This window comes from Talaromyces rugulosus, chromosome IV (assembly GCF_013368755.1).
Source record: "Talaromyces rugulosus chromosome IV, complete sequence".
Lineage (NCBI taxonomy): Eukaryota > Fungi > Ascomycota > Eurotiomycetes > Eurotiales > Trichocomaceae > Talaromyces > Talaromyces rugulosus.
Window position 1 is genome coordinate 1714441 of NC_049564.1, and position 23193 is coordinate 1737633.

At 47.2% G+C, this 23193-nt stretch overlaps 9 protein-coding genes across 9 annotated transcripts; 4 read left to right on the top strand and 5 right to left on the bottom strand.

Moving 5' to 3' along the window:
- Nucleotides 1-164: 164 nt before the first annotated feature.
- Nucleotides 165-722, top strand: TRUGW13939_07380 (uncharacterized protein; the record flags this gene model as incomplete). Its single annotated transcript, XM_035490521.1, has 2 exons — nucleotides 165-301; nucleotides 359-722. 2 exons carry the CDS (start codon nucleotides 165-167, stop codon nucleotides 720-722), a joined length of 501 nt encoding a protein of 166 aa, XP_035346414.1.
- Nucleotides 723-1172: 450 nt separating this feature from the next.
- On the top strand, nucleotides 1173-2730 carry TRUGW13939_07381 (uncharacterized protein; the record flags this gene model as incomplete). Its single annotated transcript, XM_035490522.1, has 3 exons — nucleotides 1173-1287; nucleotides 1353-2290; nucleotides 2344-2730. The coding sequence occupies 3 exons, from the start codon at nucleotides 1173-1175 to the stop codon at nucleotides 2728-2730; spliced, it is 1440 nt and encodes a 479-aa protein (XP_035346415.1).
- A 535-nt stretch (nucleotides 2731-3265) lies between these two features.
- TRUGW13939_07382 (uncharacterized protein) lies at nucleotides 3266-4342 on the bottom strand (the record flags this gene model as incomplete). The annotated part of the gene is made up of 1 exon (XM_035490523.1): nucleotides 3266-4342. One exon carries the CDS (start codon nucleotides 4340-4342, stop codon nucleotides 3266-3268), a length of 1077 nt encoding a protein of 358 aa, XP_035346416.1.
- Nucleotides 4343-4844: 502 nt separating this feature from the next.
- Nucleotides 4845-5840, bottom strand: TRUGW13939_07383 (uncharacterized protein; the record flags this gene model as incomplete). Its single annotated transcript, XM_035490524.1, has 1 exon — nucleotides 4845-5840. One exon carries the CDS (start codon nucleotides 5838-5840, stop codon nucleotides 4845-4847), a length of 996 nt encoding a protein of 331 aa, XP_035346417.1.
- Nucleotides 5841-7737: 1897 nt separating this feature from the next.
- On the bottom strand, nucleotides 7738-9409 carry TRUGW13939_07384 (uncharacterized protein; the record flags this gene model as incomplete). Its single annotated transcript, XM_035490525.1, has 5 exons — nucleotides 7738-7789; nucleotides 7839-8181; nucleotides 8229-8599; nucleotides 8651-9020; nucleotides 9082-9409. 5 exons carry the CDS (start codon nucleotides 9407-9409, stop codon nucleotides 7738-7740), a joined length of 1464 nt encoding a protein of 487 aa, XP_035346418.1.
- Nucleotides 9410-9731: 322 nt separating this feature from the next.
- Nucleotides 9732-12103, bottom strand: TRUGW13939_07385 (uncharacterized protein; the record flags this gene model as incomplete). Its single annotated transcript, XM_035490526.1, has 5 exons — nucleotides 9732-10937; nucleotides 10981-11412; nucleotides 11466-11754; nucleotides 11808-11961; nucleotides 12022-12103. The coding sequence occupies 5 exons, from the start codon at nucleotides 12101-12103 to the stop codon at nucleotides 9732-9734; spliced, it is 2163 nt and encodes a 720-aa protein (XP_035346419.1).
- A 363-nt stretch (nucleotides 12104-12466) lies between these two features.
- On the bottom strand, nucleotides 12467-17202 carry TRUGW13939_07386 (uncharacterized protein; the record flags this gene model as incomplete). Its single annotated transcript, XM_035490527.1, has 5 exons — nucleotides 12467-12951; nucleotides 13041-13120; nucleotides 13511-13549; nucleotides 13602-16626; nucleotides 16689-17202. The coding sequence occupies 5 exons, from the start codon at nucleotides 17200-17202 to the stop codon at nucleotides 12467-12469; spliced, it is 4143 nt and encodes a 1380-aa protein (XP_035346420.1).
- Nucleotides 17203-17694: 492 nt separating this feature from the next.
- Nucleotides 17695-19005, top strand: TRUGW13939_07387 (uncharacterized protein; the record flags this gene model as incomplete). Its single annotated transcript, XM_035490528.1, has 3 exons — nucleotides 17695-17718; nucleotides 17778-18013; nucleotides 18069-19005. 3 exons carry the CDS (start codon nucleotides 17695-17697, stop codon nucleotides 19003-19005), a joined length of 1197 nt encoding a protein of 398 aa, XP_035346421.1.
- A 2225-nt stretch (nucleotides 19006-21230) lies between these two features.
- On the top strand, nucleotides 21231-21849 carry TRUGW13939_07388 (uncharacterized protein; the record flags this gene model as incomplete). Its single annotated transcript, XM_035490529.1, has 3 exons — nucleotides 21231-21481; nucleotides 21535-21657; nucleotides 21720-21849. The coding sequence occupies 3 exons, from the start codon at nucleotides 21231-21233 to the stop codon at nucleotides 21847-21849; spliced, it is 504 nt and encodes a 167-aa protein (XP_035346422.1).
- Between the last annotated feature and the right edge of the window lie 1344 nt (nucleotides 21850-23193).

Here is a 23193-nt window from a genome sequence, read left to right on the forward strand (position 1 = left end):
CTCTAGTCATCGCCATCGCTCATCGTGACTCACCCAGCTGCGATATAAGCTGGTCTTGTCGGTTCAGTCTTTATATTCCTGCAACTACTCTTCATTCTCTTCCCCGTACGTCTGCTACGTTCACTACGCCAACTACGCCAACTACGTCTTCTACAACCATCACCATGTCGCACCGCCACGCCCCCCTAAACGCCAAAGCCGAACCCAAGACCAAATGGACCGGTGATCTGGTACCTCACAACGACAACAGGTCACTTACTGTCCCTGTGACGCGACGCCAGATGGACATGTACTCCCGGGAGTGAGTTTGTACTGCTTCCTCTCATACTGATCATGTTTACTAACCAATGTCTCGCAGAACTGCCCCAAAAAGAACCACCGCCAACACAGTCCGACGCGCTCGCAAAGACGCCAACAAGGGCTTTCGGCTTGAGGTCAGAGAAGCCATTTCCAGTGACTCGTCCGCCGACGAGACCACCATCCAGCACGAGGACACTGTGCCTGTGGTGGCCCTGGGTGATGAGGGATACTTTGCCTACGACGCCGGTGGCGAGAACGTGCTCTTGGCCGCTCTTTCCAACGCCGAGACCAAGTATGAGAACAAAGTGGTTGAGAACATCGTCAAAGAGTACGAACTCATCTCCCACGACGAGTACGCTGCCGGACTGGGTTATGCGGCTGATATCGACGATTTTGAGGTGATAGACCATCACTCTGTTTAATCTTGGTTTAACTTTTTTGTGTCTTTTTTCTGCGATACCTTATGATGATAGATACCACGGTGATTGAGACGATACTATGTTTTTGTTATTTGCACATACGTTACATGTACATGATACTACAGGGGTCAAGAGAGGAGCCGGCGTTATTGTTCCTTGAAGATTTGAGCCTGTTTGAGACTGCGACTGAGACTGGACTGAGATTGAGACTGATATTCAGATTGATATGACTAGATTGATTTCACCAACATTTAATTTACATTAATATTGAACAGTAATATTATTGCGGGTAATAAATAGACAGTCTAGACTAACGTAGGGCTGCCGTTGTCGGGGCCACCGCCCGCGGATAGAGCCGGCCATTTGTTTACACCGCCCGCGGTGAACTCTCTCACCACCGACACCGAACTTGCGCTTTTTCTCCCCAGACACCCCACGCACAATTCCTTCACAATGATGGATCGCCGCACAGGCGAGAGCCCCATGGACTTTGAATGGCAGACTCGCGCCCCCGGAGATGTCACTTCGCCTTTTTACCAGCTGGGCCTGCAGCACGAGCAAAAGAGACGTGAGAGCTCCGCCCTTGTTTAGCTATCGTCGAGACAACAAGCATCAAACTGACACTAAAAGTAGAAAACCACAGCGCTTTCAGCTCTCCCAACAAACAACAATTCTCCTTTGCTCCACCACCTACACCCCAACAGCAACAGCAACAGCGCCCCGTGTCGCCGTCTCGCCCAAATGCGATTTTCGGTAAACCAGCTTTTCAAACCCCTCGCAAGTTCGACACTGCTGCCGACTACTCCTCGGGCGCTGAAAATATGTCTTCACCAGAGAACAACAACAATAACGGTGCCGATGAAGAAGACGAAGAAGACGAAGAAACGACCACCCCAGAACCCGTGCAGAAAAAGGAAAAACGAAACTCGCTTTTCGGTCTTTACGGCAGGTTTGCGCCGAGTCCAGGGCGCGGCGGTATTCCCAAAGTGACCAGACACACAACGGATCAAGCGCGACGAGTGCACAAACGGCGTCTGCGTGATCGAGATTTAGATCGGCATTTGCGCAGGGATAGTGACTACGATATCTACGATAGCGACCGGCCGAGCAGCCGCGAGGGAAAACGCGGCAAGAAGAAAGAAATATCAGAGAAACAACAACAAACGGCACCCCAGCCATCGGTTTGGGCCAGGTTTTTTTCATTTTTGAATGAAAATCCAAACTTGCCCACGATTTTGTCGTATTGGCTGCAACTGGTCTGGAATATTGTCATTTTCTCGGTGGCTACGGCAGTGGTGCTGTCGTTTGTCTGGACGATCAAGACCGACATTGACCATGCGGCGGATTCGAAGCGATCCGAAATTCTGTCAGAGATCTTTACGTGCAGAGAACTCTACAACAAAAACCGATGCGGTGCCGAGGACCGCCCACCAGCCCTAAATGATGTGTGCACAAACTGGGAACGTTGTATCGACCAGAATCCGACACGAGTTGCGCGGGCGACGGTCTCGGTGCAGACCATTTCGAAGATTATTTCTGGATTCGTCGATACTATCAGCATGAAAGCATTTGTACGTCTTTTTTTTTCGTACCTTGAATATTGAATATTGCTAACATGGATTAGGCATTTTTCTTATTGACCGTCACTACGCTGACATTCGTCAGCAACTGGTCCTTTGCCGCATTCCGCAACCAGTACAGCCAGAAAGAACAGCCGTATCCATACGCTGCTTCTCAGCCACCGCCTCCTCCGCATTACCAAAATCCTCCCATTTCTTATCCAACCGGAAACCATTCATACCCCAACGAAAACCAATACCCTCTCGAGTATCCCAAGACCCCAGGCCGCAACGATAGCCCGGTACGCCAGCGCAGCTTTGAAGTCAAGCGAGACGAGCCTTTACTGCTAGAAGACACACCTTCACGTGCGGCCTTTGTGACGGGGCGCACTCGTGACCGTGAGCAGCATTTGCATACTCCGAGTCCGTCGAAGAGGGATCGTTTTTGGTGATCATTCTTTTTTTTTTTTCCCTTCTGTTCTCTTCTTTGATGTCTTGACTGTGGCGGGTACACGCGAGCTTTAACTTTTGGAATTATTGTTATTGTATTGGTCATTTTGTTATTGACTGGATTATTAATTGGTTACTCTTCGACGACTGCGTGTCATGTATATATAGCCACTTGATTTAATTTGCATTGCATCGGTACGGCATCGATAATGGATATACGTTACACTCTATTCAATATCTAGTAGTTGGCAAGACGGTGCTTGGGTTTCAGTCGAATATTACAACTAGCTCCTCTTTGGGTAATTCTAGTCAATGTCGCATAGAACAATATGACCAAAATGCCACTAGGGGTTCAGGTCGATATTCAAGACGGGGACGGTCGTAAGAAGCGGGGCCGAGGTTTACTGCTAATTTATACTTCGTGTCGTCAACAGTCAACACTCAAGAGGACTGGTGCGGTCTTGACCGTGAGTGACTGGACAGGATAGATGCGCTGGAATAAAGAACTCCCTTTTTAATAAATTATTTCAACATCTATCAGTCCTGCACCCCAGGATCCATAATCCTAAACTCATCCAGACCAGAGTCTAGACTGGCAAGCGCGCCAATAGGCAAAGTCAAGAGTGGACTTGTATGGCCAAAGTCGACATTCATCAAAATCGGCAGCTCTTCGTTGCGGCATCGACCGACAATCACATCAAAAACTTCCTCTATCACACCAGCAAGCTCGTCCTGCATGCCGGCATCATATTTGTATCCTCGCCCGACAACCAGCCCGCTAATGTCATGCAATATGCCAGACAGAGCAAGATCGACAAGATTATTGCGGAACTCGGATACAGAGTACGGGAGTTCCATATCATCGCCCATCGCAGACTCCAGAAAAAGGATTTTGCCTTTCCAGGAAGTAGGAGCGTAGTTAGTTGCTTGAAGTCGCACTACGCAAATGATAGTGCCTCCATATAAGTGTCCGGTAGCTCGACCTTTTCGGAGCCAGCGCCACGACGGCGATTCAACCACTTCGCGCGGTTTCTCTGACGCCTCATTACCAAAGAAGAAATCACTATGATCTACAGTGTAGATAGGTGATCGAGGAAGTGACCCCACCGGATTTCCCGCTTCAGTCAGCACGTGAAGAAAGTGGTCGATTGTGAATTGTATAGGCTTGGGGGAATCAGAGAAATCCGTTAGAACACTAGGTCCGTAGAATGTGCGTAAGCCGGTGCGCGATTGAATCGCATAATGGAGAAAGGTAGTGTCGCTGTAGCCGACAAATATCTTTGGATTTGATTTAATCAGGGAATAATCGAGAAAGGGAAGCATTTCGTTGGCATGAGAGCCACCAATTGTGCAAATAATGGCGGCGATGCTATTATCGCGAAAGGCGGCATGGAGCTCGTCACATCGAGTTCGAACTGATTCTTTAATACTAGTGGGTGATGCCAAGCTCGTGAAAATGATCTGTACGTTGAAGCCTAGAGATTCTAGATAGGCCTTTCCTCGCGTAAGCGGGGTGGGTAGGATGTTATTGAGGCGTGCGGAGGGCGAGATAAATGCGATTGTATCCCCCTTTTTCAAAGCCTTGGGGATAATTGCGTCCATTTCTTCAAGCATTTGGCCACTGGGCAGATGAGGAAGGAATGGCTGAGATGTGACAAGAATAATAAGAAATCCTAGAATCCCACCAAGGGGGCCCGGTAAAAAAGCGACAACATCCCACCAATCCCGAATCGACCAAGTCATGACTCGGACTGTTGGAACTTGGAAATACCAACATGAGACTAGATAACTTAATAAGCAGCCGTTTTAACAGATAATGGTACTGTTTTCATTTTTTAGTCATGGTGTGATAAAATTATCTTTTACTAGTCACCAACAAGTCGTAATAGCTGCTAGAACATTGCATCTCTATATACATCGAAGCAATTCCTCGGAACTTGTAGTATGAGCTTTATGACTCGGAAAAAGAGGTCGTTTGTTTTTCTCTAAAGTGACCATCTCTTTCAAAGTGTCATGTTTCTCCTAGCTAGGAAGTCGCCCTACATGCCTACTCTTGTAAAGCAGTCCCTCTACTGGAAGATAATTTTTGAACATAGAGAGAGAATGCCATGACCAATTAAGATACACTCTTCGCAACACCAGCAGCGTAGTCAATCTCGAAGGTGTATTTTGGATCGTAGTGGATATCCCAATAGGCGTCCCAGATCTGTTTCGTGATGGGACCAACCTTGCCATCTTTTACCGGGTTACCGTCAAGTTCCGTGATAGGCATGATACCGCCGGCAGTGGTACACATGAAAATCTCATCACAGTTGTAGGCTAGATCTGTCGGTACGTGCTCGATACGCACTAGAAAGCCTAGGGTTTTGGCGACATCGGCAACGCTCTTACGGGTGACGCCTTGTAGAACGCCATGCTCGGGCGTGAAGAGGACGCCGTCTTTGACCAGAATGATATTGAAGCCGGCACCCTCTGTAAGATTCCCGTCCCCGTCTGTCAAGAAGGGGTGGACAGCACCGCGGTCGGCAGCCTCGAAAAGTCCACGATTAAAATCTCCCCATTGCAGGTTCTTCACAGTCGGATCAATAGACCCTGGAGAGATACGTCGCACTGTCCGAGCCACAATAGCCTTGCCGCCGGTGGGCTGGATCTCGGGGTCCATAACCCAGACAAAAGGCTGGACAAACATATAAAGGTTATTTTTTAAGACCTCACCCGGGGTGTGTCCGCGGACACCCTTCAAACCGCGGGTCACGATAAGCTGAACAAAGGCATCGCGAATGCCACTTTTGGCCACCATCTCGACCAAGATCTTTTCGACTTCTTCGCGGGGTAGAGGAAGCTGCAGACGTATCTTCTTGCAGCTGGACTCTAGTCGATCCAGGTGATCTTTTAGGCGAAAGTAGCGACCGTCCCAGACCGACGGCACGTCGTAGGTTAGATCGCTGTGCATGAAGCCCTGATCCAGCAGCGGGACGCGAGCCTCGTCGAGGGGGACGAGCTCTCCCTGAACCCAGGCAATTCCCCTAGCAAATGGATTCTTGTCATATGTGGCTTCTAAGGTCGCCAGTCGGGCATGGTAGCCTGCGAAGACTTTCTCCATGGTAGCCATGATGGGCGACTGGCTTTGGATGGATGAGAGTTTGTAAGTGTTCTGCCAATTTGACCAGCCAGATGCTGGTGGTGCTTAATAAACATACAAGGATAATTCGAGTCAAATGACCATCGTCCAATTAACTCACTCCTTTTGCTTTGCTATACAAACCCCTCTTTCAACAAATTGCCTTATTCGGTAATTCCTAATCGGGAAAAATAGCGAACTGAACCCCGCATTCTTACGAAGCATCAAGGTGTGTCTAACTTCATTGCTATTGGACTGGAGATTTAACTGGTATAAATTGGCGAAAGTCTTGCTAAAATACCCCAAATCGTACAAACCTAACCAACGTGGCGCTGCGTTGTCCAATGAGATACCACCTACGTCAGGGTGATGAGTTAGCAGGATTACCAGGGTTGGCGTAAGCCCTGAGTCGTAGCACTATAAATGTTAAGCACAATATTGAACTGCGAAGTAGGTTGACAATAGGAAAATTACAGTTTTCTTGTGGAAGCTATTCTGAACACTAAAACAGTTTCCTCGTAAGGTACTAGCAACATAGAACTATATGGTGTGCTTAGAATGTCATGCCTGCAGCTTCAATTCTTACAGGCGTTCTCGAGGGGAACTATTTCTAATATTACATAGCAAATCTTTAATTTTCGCCACATAATCGAGTGCCATGTCGTAGCTAGCATGGAAACCTGTGCTACCTGCACCATAGTTGTGAGCCAGTGCTTCGCTTCTGTCCGTCTATAACAGCTTTTTCTCTACAAACACGTCTGCCTCCTTCACGAGGAGGATGGATACCGACAAACTCACCTACATGTTGTCTTGTCGACGGAGCTTTTTAATCCAAAAATAGCTCCTGCTGCCTGTTTTTTGACTGCGTGTGAGACTGTTAAGCATTCGAGGGAGAGTGTAATAGACCCGTTGACTACTGTAGCGGGTGTAGTGTTAAGACGCGATACGACATGTTCGTTAAATTTAAAGTTGGCTCGACGAGCCAATATCTCTTTAGTTAGGTCTTATATTTTTGATTCAACGATACATTTTAATGCGCACAGACACTACAACATTGCACGAAGCGTCTTAAATATGATATAAATGTGTTTGATACTTCATACATCATGATAGTATATGTATAATTTCAAAAACAGCAACAGAAACTTTGAATAATCTGCGAGTTTTATAAAAAAGGGTTGACACTTTATGGGGAAAAACTTGTAAGATGTAGCACTCAATATATTATAATAACCAATGAAAACAAACATAGAAAAAAATGTAAATTAGGGGAGGGGCAAGTCTCAGAATATTTGCACTGCCAAACAAATACCAAACAGTGGGAATCGGTAGACCCGCCTGCTTGTCTGCGTATGACCGCGTATCATCATAGACTACCAGACCTGAGCCATCAGCCCCAACTAGAACGGTCAAGAGGTTGACCACCAGCAGAGGTAATAGGCTAGGCTGGAAAAATAGGGGGGATTGTCGAGGGCAGTGTTAATAATACAATACAAACTGTAAGTAACAAGGTGAGCTTTCCTTACTAGACACTGGCCGTACCGCTAGGGCTCGTGCCTGTGCTTTCAGGCTCTGCCTTGGCTTGCAGGTCTGTAGTCTGAAAAGAGAAAAGAAGGAGGAAGAAGGACAAAAAGGAGAGGATCATTTATATAGGTGGTAGGTAGGCCGTCGCGCTAATATCACCGCCTTAGTGAGGACGTGATTGGTTGAATCGGGGCAAACTACAAAGAGTTAACCGGGTCCCTGACATGGGTTTCCTGTGTAACTCTGGGAGAAAGAGCGGAAATGTTTGCATGTATGGATATTCCCGAAAGAAAAGAATCGTTACATTTTATAAATACATGTGAATATGCAACTATCTATACAAATTTACATAATACATTTACAGCTACTGTGCCCCTGCAGACAACTTTTCTACAAAATCATGGCCCCATTTAGCACTATACAAGTGTTAGCATACTGAAGTGTAGTAAGAAAATAACAACACACCTTGTATTCTCATCGATAAACCGCCGCAGCTTACCATACCTCTCCTTCCGTTCCTCCTTATTCATGAGTAGCGCTTTGTGTATCGATTGTGATATCTCCTTGGTATTAGCAGGATGGAACTTTATTATTCCATTGCCCATGAAAACGGATGCACCCGCAAATTCAGACAGCACAAGGACCCCGTTCCTTTGTTCCTGGCAGGCAACATACTCAAAGGCCACCAGGTTCATTCCATCACGACTAGAGGTGAGTAAGCAAACGTCTGCAATAGAGTACAAAGCGGCCAGCTCGCTAAAAGGGATCGATTTATGGAGGTAAATTATTGGCGCGTAATCAGCGTGGCCTAGGCTCTCTGTTAGAAAGAAGCAAACGGACTTTTTTTTTCCTTACTGAATTTTCCGTTTATCTTGCCCACCTGGCAACTAATCTGTGTTTCTAAGTCTTGATACTCCTTGACGTCTTCTCTACTCGGAACCGCAACTTGTATAAGTACGATTTTACCCTGCCAGTTTGGGTATTCGGTGAGAAATTGTTCGTAACCATGTAGTTTTTGAGTAAGACCCTTGATGTAGTCGAGTCGATCCACGCCGAGAATAACTTTTACATCCTTGTACCGCTCGCCCAGTTGTTGAATACGATCCTGGACGTCATCTTTCTTGAGCGTGTCTGTGAATTTCCCAGGGTCGATACCCACGGTGAATTTGCCGGTTCTCACTAATCGATCTTTGAAGAAAATCATATGATCCTGAGGTTTTGCTCCCCTGTTCCTTATTAGTAGGCGCTCCATGAATCCCGAAATCATCATCACTCACAGCAGGTTGTGACAGCTCTCTGCGAAATTCATTCGATAGTCTTCAGTATGAAACCCAACTACAGTACTCGACAGCATACCCTGCAACAGATCCCTCGCTACAGGCAATACCCGCAACGCTTCCGCCGCCGGAAAAGGCGTGTGAAGGGAGAATCCGATACAGGGGCTTCTACCCTTCCTTGTCATGCGTTCCCTCAGCATCTGAGGCAGCAACATCAAATGATAGTCATGCACCCAAATCATCTCACCGTTCTGCGCGGCTTCCGTGATATAATCTGCAAAGATCTCATTGACCTTTTTGTACGCGTTCCATGGTTCTTCGTCAAAGGTTACTCCTGATTGATAGTGGAGGATGGGCCACAAGATGGAGTCTTTGCCAATCAGAATTTTTCTTTTCTTTTCTTTTTTTGTTTCAATCTATCATGAACTCACTGGAGAACCCATTATAATGGGCTTGGGCAAGCCGTTCATCGAGAAAGACGGGTACTGCGTTATGGGCTGACAGACTGCGTCTGATTTCTTCACGCTCTTCTGGCTCCTTGGGATTGAGTCCCGGCCATCCAAACCATTGGAAGGAGGTTGTTTTGGTAAGCCCCGACAATGAGGTGACCAACCCACCGCTCGAAATGCTCGACAGGTACGAACCATCTTCGCTCCGCTTGACAGAGAGAGGGAGTCGGTTGGAGACGACGATGAGATTGCGTTTCGTGCTGCTATTGCTGCTGCTGCTGCTGGCGTCGTTGACTTCTTTCGAGAACATGTTCCGCCTTTATTTTTGGGTCGGTGTGAGAGTACGCAAGAGAGAGAGAAAGAGAGAAAAGGGGGGATGTAGACAGGCTTCGTTATCTATTATCTGCCTCAAGTACGACGTCACGGTGGCTGTCGGGTAGGCAATCTAGAGAATTTCAGTGTCTGGATGTGGCGTCTTGAACATTGTCTCATTATGAGCCAAAAATACATCATGAATACTATACGGGAGATTGAATAATCCGCCTTTTTAATCACCTATATACGTCATAATGAGAATTCTTGACATGTTTATTTGAGCTTGCTCTGCACTAATAATATTGAGGTTTAGCGTGTTACTGTTGCTTCTTTGCTTCCGGGCCTTGGTATGCCTTGATGATTGTAGTCCCGATGTGCAGCGACTCGCTCCAGTTTTTCTGTCGTCCCCAGAACTGATCAGATGGATGCGCTTCTTGGAGCGTGTGCGCGCGCGCGTCTTCCTCCAGGGAAGCATGAGTGATTTCGACAGTTTTGTCACCAATATCAGGCTTGGTTTGCGGCACACTGAGCGTGCCAAGGTAGCTCTTGCGTTGGAGAATCTTCTGGGTACGTTCTTGTCTGATGCTGGGCGTTTCGATCTTCGATATCGTTGCCTTTACTACGTAGCGTACGGCGAGATAGATATGCTCTGCGAAGAAGATGGTCACCATAAGCATCCATCCTCGGATATCTGTCGGGTTGCCATCGGGCCCAAGGCCCTCGTTGCTGAACATGTATACCAAAGCCGAACTAGTGATGCTTCCAACCCAGGCAAGCAGCCCGAGTGTATCGAGCCAAGGGCCGATGGTGTCAGCTCGCTCTGGCACAGGACGTTTGAATTCCTTGCAAATCTTGAAAAAATCCGAGCGCAACTCTAGCCAATTATTAAAAAGAAACGAGACCGGAACCAGGGGCCACACTGTTGAAAACAGGGACAAGTACCCAAACTGGATTACCATTTCTCGCAGATCATTCGTTACGTCGTATTCTGGTAGCTCCGCTTCGTTCCGAACCTTCTTGAGAAAGGCTACCTCGTCGGGATGATCGTCATATACCGGCGTGCTTTTATCGTTACCGTTGGCTTTCTCCTCTGAGTACTCCTTGTATTTGATCGCCAGTTTGCGCATGACGAATGGAACAACCGTTTCCATGCAAGTATTCACAATCTGCGCAGTTACCGCAAAGTAAATGACTTGTTTGCGTAGACGAGCTGGGTCTATTTTGAAGTCAACGTGGTTGATAGTCTTTTCATCTTCCTGAGACACGAATGGCCGCACTGTCACTCGGAACACATCCAGATACGGCACGATGGCACCGGCAAACGGAACGTAAACAAAAGCGGTCAAGAAAATCGCCAGGTAGGATGTGATAAAGTTGATGACTAGCATTTTCTGAATAAATGCCACATCGTGGTCTTCCTTGGTCTCGTAATTTTCGAGTTCCGTAAGTTTGGTGGCAACTTTGGTAAGAAGAGTGCTGGCGATAGGCAGGAGAGAAGATAGCAGAATCGTAGGAATGAAGACCTAGCCTGTTAGCAACGCCTGATAGCGATAGCAACTAACTTACGAGGTATCCCTTCAGCGGGCCATTATACACTTCGGAAATGAAGATTTCGATCGCAAAACATGTTGCAATCACTGCACCCAGGGCGAGGATTGAGACAACCGCAAATGGAATTTGCAGCAGCTGAATTTGAAGTCGCCTAGTCCAGGGGAAAACTTGTAGCATCTCCCCAGTATCTTCATCTCGGATTTCGCTCTCTGGTTGGAAGTGCCTGTTCTTGGAGGACAAAACAGAGACTCCTCGGACTTGCCATCGAATTCCCAGGTCGATCTCTTGTCGTTTCCAGTACTCCACGAATACAACACACCAGATACAGTTGACAACGGCGTAAATTGGCGAGTAGTATCCCAAGATCAACCAAGAGGAGAATCCGAAAAGCGCAGGGAAAAGCAAGAACCGGAAATAAGACTGCAAAAACGCGAAATAGAACCCAATCTACTTCCTTGTCAGTTACTGAGAGAGAACATCCAGAATGTCGGGGTGGCTACCTTTTCTCCGAACTTGTCACGAATCTGATCCAGGTCCTCTCTGGTCAAGAGGGTCTTCTTGCTCCAGTCTCTCATCCAAGCCTGGTTTGTCTTGTCATCATGCAAGGGAAATATAGAGTCGACGTTCTTCCATTCGCCATGCTTTGGAGTGATGTTCGCGCCACCTTCCTCGACTGGCGCGGTCAGCATGTAGTTGATAGCCCGCAGACGCTCCGCGTCGGTCTGTGGCCCTGGGGAAGTTTCGCCATCGGGCTGGGTGTTTCTAAGCCCGTAAAGCCAGTCGCGAACACTGCGCAGGTTAGACAACAGATTTCCTCAGTTTCGTTTCTTTGTTCTGCATACCGTGAGGTGTGAGTAGCTCTATGCAGACTCTGCTCGGGAGCTCTGATAAAAACCAACAACGTCGTCTTATCGCCTGGCCGGATTTCAGTGAGAAAGCCCGCGCCGGCCAAAGTCTGCAGCAGTTTATTCAGTTGCTCAATGGATCCTTCACGATCTTCAACGTCGCAATGTCAGCTTTTGAGTGAAATTCCAGCTATACGACAGCGATTCTTACCAGAGGCACCAAACGAATAACGGATCACGTAGTCGGCGTCGTAGTTGCCCTGGGGCTCTTCATTGAACGAAGAAAAGGTCATTGCCGCGACAATTTCCTCCTGGGGTCAAGCGACAAGGCCACCTCTGAGATAATAATGCACAATGACAGATAAAGATAAGCCAGACCGCCCCTTCAGTTAGCAGGGGAGGGGGAGCAGCTAGTTAACTTTCCAGGGAAGCTTTGTTGCGACGAGTCGCCAACATGGAAGACGTCATCCCGCGCGTCCTAGCGCCAGCCCGACAGGGTTAGCCCTACGTGGCCGCCAGATCTGATCGCCACCGCGATTGCATCGATCGATGATGCTAACTTAATTGATTAATCGGTGTGAGAACAGATAACTGGAAATGAATATATAATGATATTTATTATTATAGACGTGGAACTTGTTTATTAAATTAATCAACTACAAATCCGCAGCCAGCTTGGTCAAGGCCTCTCCCTCAACCATCATCTTCTCCCACTCCTCCATCGCATTCGCCCCAATCGACTTGTAGAACTTGATGCTAGGCTCGTTCCACTTGAGCACGCTCCACTCGAGTCTGCGCCCTCCAATGCTGATCACTTCTTTGGCCAGAAACTTCAGAAGCCGAAACCCATACCCCTTGCCCCGCGCGGCAGGCTGCACGTAGAGATCTTCGAGATAAATGCCCGGTGCTGAACGCCATGTTGAGTAGTTGTAAAAATGCAGAGCCATACCTACGGGCACCGGAGAGGGGTTTTCCGCTGTCGCAGGAGGTGTGATCAGGGCTGTGTAGGTTGAGCCCTTTTTGGGCGGCGTCCCCGGGAATGATAATGTCGCGAGAAGCGATTCATGTGTGGCTTCTACTTCGTGTAGTGCATTCTCGTAGTCTGCAAGCTCACGAATGAACTGCAGGATGATTGGAACATCTACAAGAACATGTTAGCATCATTTTGCGGAGAGTAGCTTGTACAACAGTGGCCTGCTGCGGGGAGAAATAACCCAATTTCCTACGTACCCTCAGGTGTTGCCAGGCGGATAACTGGCTGGTCAGACATTGTTACAGGTAATAATAAGCCTTGGAATGCGATGCGATTCCTTTTTCTCAATTCAAAGAGCGTGTAAAAAACACTTTTATATAGGGATTGATGTAAACGCCCTTTGATTGACAAGTGAAGGACGCCGAGACCCACACAACATCGGCGACTTGACCCAGTAAGCGACATCTTGGAGTATTTGAATTTGAACTGTTTCTACAAATGTAAAAGGAATCTTTTGGATATACCAAATTAAATACAAGTAATCTATCGTATCAGTGAGGCAGCTCGAAGAGCTACCTGTTTGAAAATTAAAAAAAAAAAAAAAAAAAACCTTTGACGCAGAACCGTAAGGGAATCCTTGCCCAATGCCCGTCCTACTATATACAAGCTCACAGACTTTAACTATACATGTTGATATTACATATATCGTTCCACGAGCGCCAATTACCGTGACATAACCGCAGACATCCATTTTTGTTCATCATTGCTACAACTAAGGTCAGTCCACTGTAGATAGCTCTGGAAATGAAGAAACTTACCGATCAAAATGAAGCAGCATACCCAGCACTGGGATCAGCTGCTTTTGATAATTCTTGTCCTTCTGCTCCAAAAATTGTAAAAGGACGTTTTTCAGGTAGATATAGTCCAGTTGAGCTCCACCAGACCCAGAGGGGGTCTCGCTTCGCGTCGCAGACGAATCCCGGCCACGCGAGACCGCCCTGTGACTTGGAGAATCAATTGAAGACCGTGATGAGTGAGCACCAGACTCGGTCGTCGAAGGTCGTTTGAGAGTGTTTTGGCCAGATCTAAAATCTTCAGTCAAAGCCTTGTTGGCCTTGCGTAGCTTTTCAATCCGATTGTTGCTTGCTTCGATAGACCGGCGCAATTCCGATTTTTCCTTTTCCATTTCTTGGACCTGCTTCTCACTCTCATCCAAGGCATCACGTAGCTTCTCCATCGCCTGGCGCACCTCCCTCGCTTCTTGCGTTGATCGCTCAGACTGAGCTTCCAATTCCTCTCTTTGTCGCTTCAAACCTCTCTTAGAGAATTCCAATTCCTCTCTGTCTTCCTCTGCATTCTGCAATGCCTTTTTATTCTCTCGTAATTCCTTTTTGAGGTTATCCAGCTCTATTGCGTTACGTCGATCCGTCATCCTCTTCTCGTCTTCTGCGTTGTCGCGTTCTTCGATAGCAGTCTTGTATTTTTCATCGGACTCGCGAATCTTTTTGTCTGTTTCGTTCTTGACTTCACTCAACAAACGGCGCATGGTCTCACACTCACGGCTACGCTCACTCAAGTGTCGATGAGCTTCGGCCAAGTCTGCTTCCAGACTTTCACTGCCTTTTATCCGCGTAGCCATTTCGGTTTCCTGAACCCGCATGCTGTCCATTAAACTTTGGGCGCTCGCATATTGAGCCGTCTTTAGCTCGATTTCTTCTCGAAGGCTGTTCGTATCTCGACCGAGCTGGGCTAATTTCTCCTCGGCTTCTCGTAGCTTGGTGCGCGAAGTTTCAAGTTCCTCTTGAGTCTTCGAAAGGTCTTTGGTAATTCGCTCACTTGCCTCCACAGCCTGTTGTTTCTTTGTTTCTAGCTGGCGCATTTCCGATTTTGTAACGGACAAAGTCTCTTCTGCCTTTAGGCGGCTGTCCGTTTCTTGCCGGATCTTCTGGTTGAGTGTCTTGACTTCATTTTTGCGATCCGTGAAATTTGCATTAAGAGACTTCATTTCTGTGCGGAGGCGTTCGTGCTCATTGTCAAGTTTCTCCAACTCCGTTGTCTTTTTGTTGAGATCCTCCTTCGTAGACTTTAGTTCAGCAGAGTCGGCACGGAGATTACGGAGTTCGGGGGTCAGCTTCTGCATAGTGTTTCTCAGGTCTGTCAGGTCCTTGAATCGGGAAGCTGCTAGCTGCTGGGCTGCTGAAAGATCCTTTTCGAGAGTGGTTGCTTTGACCTTCAAATCTTCAAATTCAGTTTTAAGATCAATGTGCAACTTCTGCGAGTCTGCATCTTTTGATGCATTCACCCGGAGGTCAGCGGCCTCTTTTTCCAACTTGGCAAGCGTCTCTTCTAGAGCTTGTTTCTCTGCTTGCAAAGATTTGACCAAGTCCTTGGACTCTACATGTTCTTGGCCAATGTGAAGCAGGTCGTCGCGTAGAGACTCGATTTCTTCTTTGAGATCATCCTCGCCCTTCAGTTTCGAGTGTAGACGCTCAATGGCGGCATCCTTCTCGGCAACTTGAGCTGTGAGGTCTTCGATTTTCTTCTCTAACGACGCGGCATCGACTGTGCTTGGGGCTGCCGCCTGTGCAGGCTCTACTGTAGCGGGAGATTCTCCAGGCGTGTCCTTCGAAGCAGACGGCTCTTCGTTTCCTTTACCGCCCTTCTTCTTCTTGTTCTTTTTCTTCTTCGAGCCACCGGAATTCCCACCCTGGTTTTCAGTTTGGATCTCCGTCTTGGTAGTCGGGGGAGCCGTAGCAGTCTTTGTATCAGACTCTGCCAAACTTTTTCGAACATCATCAAAGCTAGCAGTCTTTCCAGCAACAACTAGCTCGCGTGCTGATTTCCATTTAGGATTAGCACCGAAGCCACCGTCAACAAAGTTGACCAGGTTCTGTAACTCGTCGACTCGTGAACCTTTTTCGACAAGTTCTGCACGAAGAGACGATACAACACTTTCACCTTCTTTGATTTGAGTTTTCAAACTGTCCATGAGACCTTGCATAACCCCTAGGCGCTTTTCCTTGTCATCTCTCTCCTTCTCGGTTTGAGATAATTTCTCGCTGAGATCAGAGTTATCTGCACCCTTTGCAGCATCCGTCGATTCTTTTTGCAGGCGTTCCAGCTCTTCGGTCTTTTCTTGCAGCTGAGACTTGAGTTCCGAAAGCGCAGTATTGGAGCTCTCTACAGCCGATTCTGCTTCGACTAGCTTCGACTTGATTTGAGCAATCTCTGTCTGGTTCACCGACTTCAAGTCTTCGACTTGGGACTCGTTCTTTTCTTTAAAGTCTCGGAGACCTTCCAGTTCTCTAGTCGCAGACTCTAGTGAGACGACCATGCTTTCCGTCGATTCGCGTGCCACAGCCAAATCTCGCTTCAAGTTTCCGACTTCCGAATTGAGCTTGGTGATTTCCGTCTCTTTTTCTTCGACCTCGTGCTCTAAGCGCGGGATTTCATTATCAAAAGAGAAAAAGTCCTCAGATTCCTCAGCATCCGGCGATTTGGAAGTCGTTTGCGGCTTGGTCTTGGCAGGAGAAACGGGTGCTGCGTCCTCTGTGTCATCACCGGTGTCCTTGCGGTCCTTCTTGAGATTGGTGACCTCATCCCAGGCATCTTTGGCAGACTTTTCTGCCTCGTCGACCTTCTTCTTCAGGTTGTCTTTGTCTTTCGTAACCCGTTTTAGTTCGTCCACGATCATGTCGTTCTTCAGCGACATCTGGTTGAGGTATTCCGTCAAGGCTTTCGGATCATTAATGCTGGTCAGCGGCGTGTTCTCCTTGAGAGCGGCTTCGAACGGCTCGATCAAGAGGACTCTGGAATGTGCTATTTTGTAGGCCTTTAAAAGATCTAACACGAGGCAGTGAGCGTTAGAACATGGTCAAACAGGGCATAATTCGAATTCACCATACCGTGATACTTAGAATCAATCTTGTCCAATCGGCGCAACTTTGCTCGCACGTCAGCCGGTAGTTCTGGTGTCGGCGCAGGCTTAGGTTCGGCATCAGGGGTAGATTCTTTGTCTACAGAGTCGTCGGCCGTCTGCTTTTCACTTTCGGTCGCTTCTGATGGAGGGGGTTCCTGGACGCTGGCAGCCTCCTGTCGAGGAGTCGTCGATCTGCTGGGACCATCATCGTCGGCATTGGGAAATTCGAATTCGGTCGGGTCAGGACTCCTGGTGGGAAGTGTGCTGCTGCTCCGTTGTCGCGTTGTTCTGGTAGATGGATTACGGCCTAGACTAGATCTCGGAGTCCCTTCCTGAGAAGCCTTTTGCCGGGCCTGCTCTTCAGCGATGCGAGCATCGATGGCGCCTCGCAGACGCTGGTTCAGAGAGAGAAGTGTTAGCAGCGGAGCCAGTAGACGGCGGAAAGCGGATCTGATACCTGGAACATGGTGTCTTCCCCACGGCTGTTGGTCAAATATCATTAAAATACGGTGTAAATCAAACCCCAAAAAGAATCTGCAAAAATATCGCTGGGCAGGGAAACGAGAAACAACAACGCTGAGCAAAAGGCATCACGAGCCCAGAAGAGTACAGAGTACGTACGCTGCGGAAGGAGCGAACGGCCCACATCCCGTGCTCCGGCTCAGCCTCGCTGTGGCTGGTGCATAGTAATGAATTACTATGATTCTTCATACTCGATGAAATGGGCATAAATATGAACTACTAGTACGAAGACCTTGTTCTTTATTGCTCTATTACTATAACAAAAACATAAGTTAACCGCATTATCTGTGGCTTTAACATTAATAAATATTCGCAAGTCCGTACTTTGTTGTGGCTGGTGTCAGGTCCGTGCACCTCCGCATCACCAGCCGCACCGTCATCGCTGCCTGCAAAACAGACAGACATGCATGCTTGATCTTTTTCCCTCGCTAGCCGGGTGTACGATGTGACTTTGATCATCATCTATTGCCATGGTGTCACTTTGGCCCTGGAAGGTCTGTATAACCTAACCAACAACTAACAACTACCAACCGTTACTGACTCTCTCCGACAGGGCGAGGACAATTCACCCGCATCGTTTGAGAAAACGCTCTCGACGCTCTCTACCAAGATCACGGAAAGAACTACGCGTCTCGATGCCACACGTCAGCAAGCTCGGCGATTTAGGGCTCTGTGGACGCTTTATTCGATTTTTATATACCTTCTTTATAGCACCATCGATGTCCTAGTCTTGGGTTGGAAGAACTGGGGCCCGTGGGAATTTGGAGCTGTTCTGGGCGGGCCATTCATGTCAGTGACAGCCCTCCACTCCCGTATTCTCTTGCTAATGTCCATTTGTATCCAGAATCTACGGAGTCCGAGCTGTTGGAGCTCGTGTTTTCGACTATCGCATCTCCAAGGCGGAACGCCATCTGGACAGTTTGAAGAAGCAACGCGACGAGACAATTGAGAAACTCAAGGTTGCGACAAAGTATAACTCGACCCAGCAGCTACTCGAAAAATATTCTGGGGAATCCACGAAGCCGAAACAGCCTAGGAACAACAACGGAGGACCGAAGAGAAAGGACACTGGGCCCAAAGGTGGCCCCCCACCCATGACAGGAAGGACCGGCCTCCCTCCCCCTCCAACCGCGAACATCAAACGCCCTCAGAATGTGCAATCTCCTCCGGCGCCTGCTACACCTTCACCCAATGCTAGACTAAGCCCTCAGTCTCCTAACTATCCCCAAGGACAGCCCCTACTACCACCACCACATATCGATGAATCCGGTTTCGCACCAAATGCTTTTCCTGCACCTCCTCAATATAACGACGGTCCAAGATGGTACGATCGATTCATGGATGTCTTACTTGGAGAAGACGAGACTCTACCCAAGAACCGCGTTGTTTTGATCTGTCAGAATTGCAGACTTGTCAATGGCCAGGCTCCGCCCGGAGTGAAGAGCCTCGAAGAACTCGGTCGGTGGAGGTGTGGAAGCTGCGGTACATGGAATGGAGAGGAAAGCGAGGCCAAGAAAGTACTCGAGAGCATCAAAAGCCAGCCACCACCAACCACTGACGGGGCTTGGGAATCGGTTTCGCAACATCAAGACTCCGACTCCATTTATGAAGAAGGCACCGACGACGGTGTCATTGTCGAGGACGCCTCGAATGGCAGAGGGTCTCAGTCTGGCGATGCACAGGGCGACGACTCAGAGCAAGGGTCTGCCCAGGAAGATTCCGAGCAGCCACCGGTAAGGAGGAGCAAGCGAAACAAGGGAAATGACGATGCTAGTTCATGATGCAGCGTTGAGTCTGGTCGTGGAGGGCTTTTTATCCCTTCACTAGGTGCTCCAGAAACTTACTTTTCAATATGTTATCGCCGTACGTATCTAGGGGCATTTCGGCGGTTAAGTGCATTCAATGTTATCAAATTTATATATTCTCTAGGTAGATTAGCAATCAATTGATAGTTCAATGTTGAAACCCAAACTCCAATTCCAGCGGGTAGTCATTATTAACAATTGGTGTTTCGTATTCTATTAATTTCTAGCCCTGAATTGTATGAAGTCATGTGCCCGTGTTGCACTCCTTCCATGAGAGCTTCAATGTTGCTCAGAAGCACTTTCTCATCACAACGATCGTCCACCAAACCCAACCCCGCCTCTTAACAACACGAAAAAAAGGCAAAGAACAGACTGAAGGATAAAGTTACCAACGGTCCAAGCAAGGAGTCGGGGCGGGAATTGCCCCATATTGAACGCCGGCAACTCGTGCATTTGGCCCAGAGTATCAAGGGGCTCTTTGTCGGTGATCGTCTCTAACAACCCTGGGAGTGCAGGATCCATTGAACCTTATAGCCGTATACAATGTAAGGATAATAGCATTTCTGAGCGTGTCGGTGATGGCTGTTGACATTTTCAGAAAACATGGCTACATTGCGTATTGATTTGATTCCTTGCGTCGCTGTCTGTAAGGTCGCACCAACCAAATCCCGGAACACTCTTACGCAGCCCCAATGTTTACCTGCGTTGGAAAGCTGTCTGGGTTAATAAAGTTATGCGGGGAAAACTAACGCGACCCAGCTCCAACATCATGGGACGTTGCCGATATGAACCGAATTCTGATGGCGTTTACTTCGTATGCTGAGCCCATTCCCCAGAGCTACTTAACTAGAAGAGCCGATCGAGCCGAAATCCCGTTAAGGTATTGATAATCTTTGGCTTAAGTTGGCTACATCGGCATGATGGTATAACTATGATCTACCACTAGCTGCATAGCCCTCTCAACTTTGGACACGTAGCTGGCGTTGGTGTCTGATGAAAGACTAGTTTATGTGTTTTCTCTTGATGAAAAGCACATATCACTGGCTTCGGGCAACTTGCCATACCACAGGGGCGACCATTGATCTGACACCACTATATTGCCACTGGCCAGAAAGAACCACGCTTCTCGCTTAAGGACGGATAACATTGAATGAGTCACCTGCCATGCCATCCCGGTTTGTCCGGGGGTGAAAACATTCAGCAATCAGGTGATGCCAACACCAGCATCTGAGTCGGCCTGCATATCCGAACCGAAGCTTCCCGCAAGGGCGATCATTGGGACGAATTAGCCAATCAATGCACACTCCTGCGTCACATTGCCATTTCTTTTCTGCAAAAAAAAGCAGGACTTGACATCAAGACTTTCTATGCTAGTTTTGATATCACAGTGAAACAACGGACTAAGCTATGGAGGGATCTTCCGACGAAATCGGCACGCTTTGTACTAGGTACCTATGATGACCCGATTCATCATTCGATACCGTGTAATCGACACGCCACAGTATAGAAAGTTGGATGCACGCAAAAATGACAACATTAATGCTCCGAGGCGAGATTACTGTTGTTGGCATTCCAATCATCGCCCGACTTTCTCGTGAACGTAGGGACCACTGCCCCTCTCTTACCTTAATGGCCTAGATTTAATCGCCTTGCATATGGCAATGTATTATTTGGCAATTCATGAACTAGTTCCACGCTGCTGCCCAATTTGGCCAAAGGTCAAGTTATAGAAGCGTTCTCTACTAAGGCTTAACTTGCAAATAATACCGACGCTCCACTTTACTTGTGTCGCATTGGCCTAGCCTTTCATTATGCGGTCCTAATAAGGAAATATTGCATGACGCATATAAACTTACTTGAGCCAATGAGCAAAGTCGGGGGTATGGATCACGAGCCACCATCGACCCAAAATGAAGCTGCCGCCACGACCCAGAAGCAATAAAGTTAAATCGAGCTTGGATCCACGGATGTTTCGGACCACCCTAATGAATGATGCTTGTGATGTTGTTATGATATCCATGGGAGCGGGCCCCGGTCTAGGAAGTATAAAAGTGACGTCTCTACCCAGATGTGTTTTTTCCTGATACCTCAATCTTTCATCCAATATATTCAAAATAATCTACTCTGCCCGGTTTCTCTATTGTACTAATACCTATTACTGTTATCTGTCTATCTTGTAACTCCGAAGTACACCAAGCACAATGCCGTCACTTGGAAGCGCCAGACGTCCCGTCTTGCTAGTTATGCGAACTATACAGTGGATTAGCGCGGTTATTGCAATGGCCTTCTTTTCGTATTTTGTCAGCAAGAACTCGCACAGAAATCACTTGATCTACAACGAGGTCATTTCGGTGCTATCTGTTGTCTTTTTCCTCCCGGCTTTCATCTCGCCTTTCATGCCTAATCTCCTGAGCAAATATGTTGTGCCAATCGATCTTATTTTCTCCTACTTGTGAGTCCCACCGAGTCGGTGCAAGTGAGCTGAACATAACTGACGAATTATAGGTGGTTGACTTCGTTCATCTTCACAGCACAAGACTTTGATTATGGGTTCTGCTCTTTTGCCGAAACGCCGGGTGTTTCTTGTTCCAAGAAGCGCACCGCGCAGGCTTTTACTTTCCTGGCTTTGTAAGATACCTTCTACCGGCATTTTTCTTTTTGTTTAAGGGTATTTCACTAACTTGTATTAGCATCTTCACTTTCTTTGCTCTCTGCACTGAGGTTTATGACCGATGGGTTGACAACCCTGAGCCTAGAACCACTCGAGAGAAACATGATAGCAGCCGCCCCCCAATGGACGCGCCTGTGCAGTCTGCCTAATGGGTATATGAGGCTGTTTTTGAGTGGAGAGATGCTGAGACTGGATGATTACACACCATGCAAATATGGAGACTGTAGTCAGCCCTTATATATGACGAGAGATGGAGAACATTACGTTTTAATGTTGTTGTTTTTCTTTCTTCTGTTCTGATTTCTTTTTTGTTATATTTAAAATTTTAATAATATTATATTTCTAATGCATAGCATAGCTGTACTAATATTTTGATAAATCAACTGCTGTACCTTTAGTGATCAATTGATAGCACTTTGACAAGATTCAAATTAGAAACGCCACCTGGGTCTGACGGTGTCACATGGGAGTCGTGATCCTACCATGTAAAGTTGGACCGCAGATAAAAGCCAGAAAATAGAATCTGGAACCCCAGACGATTCATAGTATTGATCTAGATTTGAGTAATGCAGTAAATTAAATAGCTTAGAATGTATGCATCTTAATATGGTCCTAACAAAGACGAATCTGAGCGTGTTTGTATTATACGTAGCCCCCAAGTGTTACAATCGGACACTGAGGATATTAAAACCTGTTTTAACTTGAAGGTATATCCCCATACATTTCCGGAACAAGCGCCCATACAAATCACATTCCCTGACACAGCCCCAACTTCTTGCATATGGCATTGCCGATCGGTATTCTGGGGGGGAGTACAACAACTTTTTAGAATTATATGTTATCCACATACCGTCAGAACTCACAGCCCAGCCCTGATATTGCATGTGGATATTTCGATGGTAGGATACATTGCACGTGGGCATTGCATATGAAGGTGAGGACCCATCAATATAGATAGTACCATACTCAGTGTGAAGATATGAGCCGGTATGGTCGAAAGACATACGGTGGATATTTTTGTCAATCTCAAGTTTCTGCAGGTAATCACTACTGCATGTATCCTAGATATATATCATCTTATTTGATGCAGATGCCAGAAGGGTTGAGTCAGGTGAGAAGGCAACTGCCGGGAACATCAAATCTTCAGGACACTTGAGTGTTTGTATGCATTTTTTGCTGCATATATCCAAAATATGAATTGACCTACCTACACATACCAATGCAATCCACTTAAAATCAGGTGAGATACCAAGGCCCGTTACAAAACAATACATGGAGGTATCAAAAGAAGCAAGCACTTCACACTAGACATATCCCATATCTTTACTTGTCTGTTCCATGATACTGATGCAAACCATCGTAAGTCATATGAGATGGTAACACTGCTAATTGTCCCATTATGACATTCACGTGGTAGCATATATTGACTATCACATATACCCCATATTTTAATTGTCTCATCATATGATGAGGATGCAAGCTGTTTTGATTTT